The sequence below is a fragment of the Castanea sativa genome, chromosome 7 (assembly GCF_040712315.1).
Source record: "Castanea sativa cultivar Marrone di Chiusa Pesio chromosome 7, ASM4071231v1".
NCBI lineage: Eukaryota > Viridiplantae > Streptophyta > Magnoliopsida > Fagales > Fagaceae > Castanea > Castanea sativa.
Genome location: NC_134019.1, coordinates 34001836 through 34006877, shown reverse-complemented (window position 1 = coordinate 34006877; position 5042 = coordinate 34001836). Strand labels below are relative to the sequence as shown.

General features: G+C 35.8%; 1 protein-coding gene across 1 annotated transcript; it reads right to left on the bottom strand.

The window, feature by feature from the left end:
- Positions 1-621: 621 nt before the first annotated feature.
- On the bottom strand, positions 622-3198 carry LOC142644363 (allene oxide synthase 3-like). The gene is made up of 3 exons (XM_075818992.1): positions 3106-3198; positions 1105-2085; positions 622-651 (listed from the first exon to the last, which is right to left on the bottom strand). Exons 1-3 carry the CDS (start codon positions 3196-3198, stop codon positions 622-624), a joined length of 1104 nt encoding a protein of 367 aa, XP_075675107.1.
- Positions 3199-5042: the final 1844 nt, after the last annotated feature.

Genomic DNA, 5042 nt, shown 5'->3' with positions numbered 1-5042 from the left:
CAAATATGGGAAAAAAAAAAACAAAAAAACAAAAAAAATAAGAACAACCCGATCTGACCTAGCCTGGTGGTGGGGAGGAGGATGAGCGGCGGTGGGGCGGCAGACGTGGTAGTGTTGCATGGTGAACGCCGATCTCCACCGGCTTTGTCCTTTCGACGATCTGACCCAGCTCTCTCTCTCTCTCTCTCTCTCTCTCTCTCTCTCTCTCTCTCTCTCTCTCTCTCTCTTTGATGTGAAGTAATTTTTACTTGCTGGAGCTTGGAATATACTTGAGGAGAAAAAGAAAATAAAAGAAGGGGGATAGAGATAAGACAGTGGCAATGGACATGTGTGTGGAGGAGAATGAAATGAAAGAAAGAAAAATAATATAAAGAATAAAAAATCCTAATTGGGAAATTCTACCACAATATTTTCATAATAAATTTTAAGTAATAGATTGTTATTAGTTAATATTGGTGAGTAAAAAAATAATTTTAGTAGTGGGTTCAAATTAGAACTAGTAACAACTTTCGACATAAATTTTGTTGTGAAAGTATAGAGTAAAATGTTGTAGACATAACATTTCTCATTTAAAAATATAGTTGTTAAAAAAAGAATAAAAAATGAATGAAGAAATAATATTTAAATGAGACGGAGAAAATGATAGGGAATCTGTTGAAAAGTGTATTTGAAAAAGTAGGTAGGTAGATAAAAACTAAATGTCACTGTTCATTTTTTCAAACAGTGCAAAAAATTGTTGAATCTGCTGTAGATGCTCTTATGTAGCTATACTCATAAATAAATTCTCAAAATTGAGATAAGATCATACTATTTTGTAAAACACAAACTATATATAATTTGTTCAAATGGTGCACAAACATTTTAAATTTCCACTTTTTTTTTTAATAAATTAAAGTCCCACACTTATGCCCCTCAAACAATTACGAATTGCATATATAACAAATGGTACAAGACCCAATGCTCTTTTTAAACCTCACTTTCTTCTTAAATACAGTTTTTATTTTAACACTACTTTTTTTTTTTCTCATATTCAATAAATAAAGTAAATAAGCAACAAAAAAAAAAAAAAAACCCAAACATGCAATGGAAGAATATGTAATTGACGAAAATCAAATTTTTGATTTTTGAAGCATCATGGCTATTGACTACCAAATTTTCCTTTGCCTTACCGTATTGGAATGGAACTGGAGGCTCAATCCTCAGTACTTCATAAACCACTGACTTAGTCAACGTCATCTTATCTAACGCTGATAAAATGACCCCACCTTCAGCTCTAACAATGGTCCTAATCTCATCACACAATTGACGGTGTAACTTTTCTCCTGCTAAGCCAACCCACTTGATCAAAGCAGGAAACAAAATTTTCATTCCACCATAAGCATTGAAACCAGCCATAAATACTAAATTATGACAAGCTTCATTTCTTTTAATCCCACATTGCTGAGCTTCGTCAAAGATGGAAGACATAGACGCATAAAATGCATTATAAAGCTTCTTATAGCTAGATTTAACGAGAAAAGGTGGTAATGGGATTGAATGGAGTAGTAAATCTTCAAGAAAGTTAAAAAACTTTGGTAACCCTAGTGTAGTCAATGGTGCAAGTTGAAAAAACAACCATTTATCAAAGAGTGTCGGACCCTTTGATCCAATACTTGTATCTAAAGGGTTTTGATCACAAAAGAGCCTAAACACAAAGTCAAAAGACATGCTATCACTAAGGGTGTTGAAGTATGATTTGCCTTTGTCAGATACTTGGTCTTCAATGTTGATGAAAAGCTCAGACAAGCAGCTTCTGAAAAGTGGGATGAATTTATCATGACGAGAAGCGAGAATAGAGAAAAACAAGCGCTTAAGACGGGCATGTTTGGGTTCAGAAGGGTCAAGAAAAGCACAAACACGATAACCACCAAAGTAAGCTGTGGAGGGCATGTAACTACCATCTAAAACATTTAGTTTTTGGACTTTGGAAGTGTCAAAGAGGATGGGAAAGCTGATAGCATCAAGGAGAGCAATGACATTAGAGTTGGATGATATGAATGGTCCTGGAGGCCAGTGGCGGCTCCAGAAATTTTTCTCAGGGTGTTTCTTAAGAAGGATAAATTATACAATCTAATAATTTGTTATATTGTTGTTTCATTAATTATAAAACTATTAATTGTTGTTTAGCCTAACATAATTTAATTTGTTTGTCTTTTATAATATATTGGTTGATTAAATTATTAATTATTATTTATTAGTTGCTTCTCTTAATTAATTATTGGTTAATTAAATTATTATTTATTAGTTGCACTAGCACACATCCCATGTACAGTTACTTCCCCCAATTCAAATTTCTCACCTTACCCATCCACTCCCACCCCACTCAACAGACAAGACTCATGCCTCAATAAAAAAATTTCAATTTCAGCTAAAGAAACTGTTACTAAATAAATTCTTAATACACCCTCATGAACGAGGTGGTATATCCTGCACCCGGCATATATGCCGGGTGTCTCACACAGGGGCGGGCCCCACACACAGGGGGGCCCGCCCCTGTGTCTCACACCCGGCATATATGCCGGGTACAAGATATAAAAATTGCTCATGAACAGAGAAATAAATGCACATACGGAAAAGAAAAAAATCATTGTTGCACAATGTACACAACACGACACTACAATTCACTAACTTTATTTTATCTCAACTCCCAGACAACCATAACTATTTACCATTAAAAAAACTACTATTCATATAAGCACAAAAAGGCAAAAAAAAAAAAAAAAGGGACAAAATTCAACTCATAGAGCGCAACATGTGGGAGGATATCAATCCACCACTAGAAACATAACTATTTACCATTAAAAAAACTGCTATTCATATAAGCACAAAAAGACAAAAAAAGAAAAAAGAAAAGAAGAAGAAGACAAAATTCAACTAGCACAACACGTGGGAGGATATCAATCCTCCACTAGAAACTTCTACCATTTTCTTTTAGTCATTGTTTAAGTCTCTTAAAAGAGAAAGAACTCTCTCTCTCTCTCTGTCTTTTGTATCAGACAGTTTAAGAGTTTTTTTTTTGTGCTCGTTGCTCACTTGCTCATGAGAGAGAGAGAGAGAGAGAGATACCAGATCGGGTGAGTTTGGGCTAGGGGCGTGGCTGGCTGCTCTGCTGCTACCATGCTGCTGCTGCCACTCCCTGCACTGCTTTACTTCAACCATCAGCCGATGAGTCTCTTGGTTAGGCTTAGGGTTTTATTTGTTTGTTTGTGTTTTTTAAATCTTTGATGGAATGGCGAATTAGTTTTGTTTTAAATTTTTGAAAGGCCGGGCTATTTGTGATTTATGTTGTTGTGCTAAATTTTTTGGGCTTGCTAAATTTTCTTTTATAGATTAGATCCATAAATTCTTTTTATGGCCTTTTAGAGTGCCAATAATATTGTTAGGAGGGGTCAAGTGTCTCCTCCTAACAATATCTCCATCTTCGTCTCTGTCTATTGGGTTGTTTTTTTTTTTCTTTAGATTGGGTTTGCTTTACATTTAGGATTGATGTTGGGCTTTTTTGTGGGCTTGCTCTGTTACAAATTTTTTTTTCCCAGATTTGAGTTTTAAATTTTTTTTTGGTTTTTTTTTTTTTTTTTTGATTGAAAGAACAAATAAATTTTTTTATTTGAGGGTGTTCCTAATGTAACTTGAGGGTGTTCCTGATTTTGTTTTAAGGGTAAACAAATAAAAATAATAATAATTATTATATATATTTTTTGTTTCAGTTCAGTTCAGGGTGTTCCTGGGAACACCCTGAGCTTAACGTGGCGCCGCCACTGCTGGAGGCATGTTGGTTCGGAAGACAGTGGATTGGTGTTCTTGAATTCGGGTTTGGAAGAAGGTGTCTTTTCCTTGGTGGTAAAAGTAGTCGAGGCGATCTTTGATGGGACCAAAAAAGGGTAGGCCATAGTTGCCTGGGATGAGTTTTAAAGGGAGGTCTGTTGAAGGAGAGCCATTACTGGATGAGGATTGGAGCTTGGAAGGAGATAAGGAAGAGTTTGAAGACATAGTTGGGCGATCTGGGAATGACCAGTTGTTGGGGATTTGGAAATGTATAATCGTTGTTTCGGGACAAGGGAGCAACTGGCTATATATAGAGGTTAGCCAAAAAAAAAAACCTGGCTATATATAGAATTTAGCAAAGAAAAACGAAAAAAATTGGCTATATATAGAATTTTCTGGCCATCAAAAAGAAAACTGGTTATATATAGGATATTAATATATAGATGCACGTGGTTTCCATTTACTACTGTTGCCATTTACTACGCTGGCAAACGGTGAAAAATACCATTAAAATTTTGTGTACACTAAGAGCAATCACATCAGTTTATTTAAAAAATTGTCTATTTTACACAAAAAAACTTATTTTTAAAATTTTACACATTCATTTTTACAAAACACCAACATCAGTTCATCTATCCTACTACCTCTATTAATTAAATAATTAATTTTCTCACTTTTTTATTATTTCTCTCAACTACCACACATATACACTCTGATTCATTTCTCTCATTCTCTTCATTTCTAATTCATTTCTCTCTCTCTCTCTCTCTCTCTCTCTCTCTCTCTCTCTCCTTCTCTTCATTTCTCTCTCTCTCTCTCTCTCTCTACCCAGATCAACTCTCCCTCGATCAACTCTCCGATTTGCCCCAATCCACTCGCTCCGAGCTCCGATCCGAGCTCCAATCCACTCCGACACGCTCCGATCCACTCCAATACGCTCCGATCTACTCTCCCTAGCTCCGATCCGCTTCGATCTAAGCTCCGACCGCTCCGATCAAGCGCCGATCTGTGTTTATGTATCTATGTTTTTTTTTTGAGCAAGTGTGTCTGTATTGATTTTCTGTGTGGATGTGTTTGTGTGTGGGTGTGTTTGTGTGCATCTGAGGAAAAAGAAGAGAATGAGGAGTTGAGTTTTAGCTGGGTTGGTTGAGCACGGAAAGGAGAGAAAAAAAAAAGGAGCGAACGAAAATGATAAAATAATGGTATAAACGAGCTACAGTAACCATGTTAATATACAC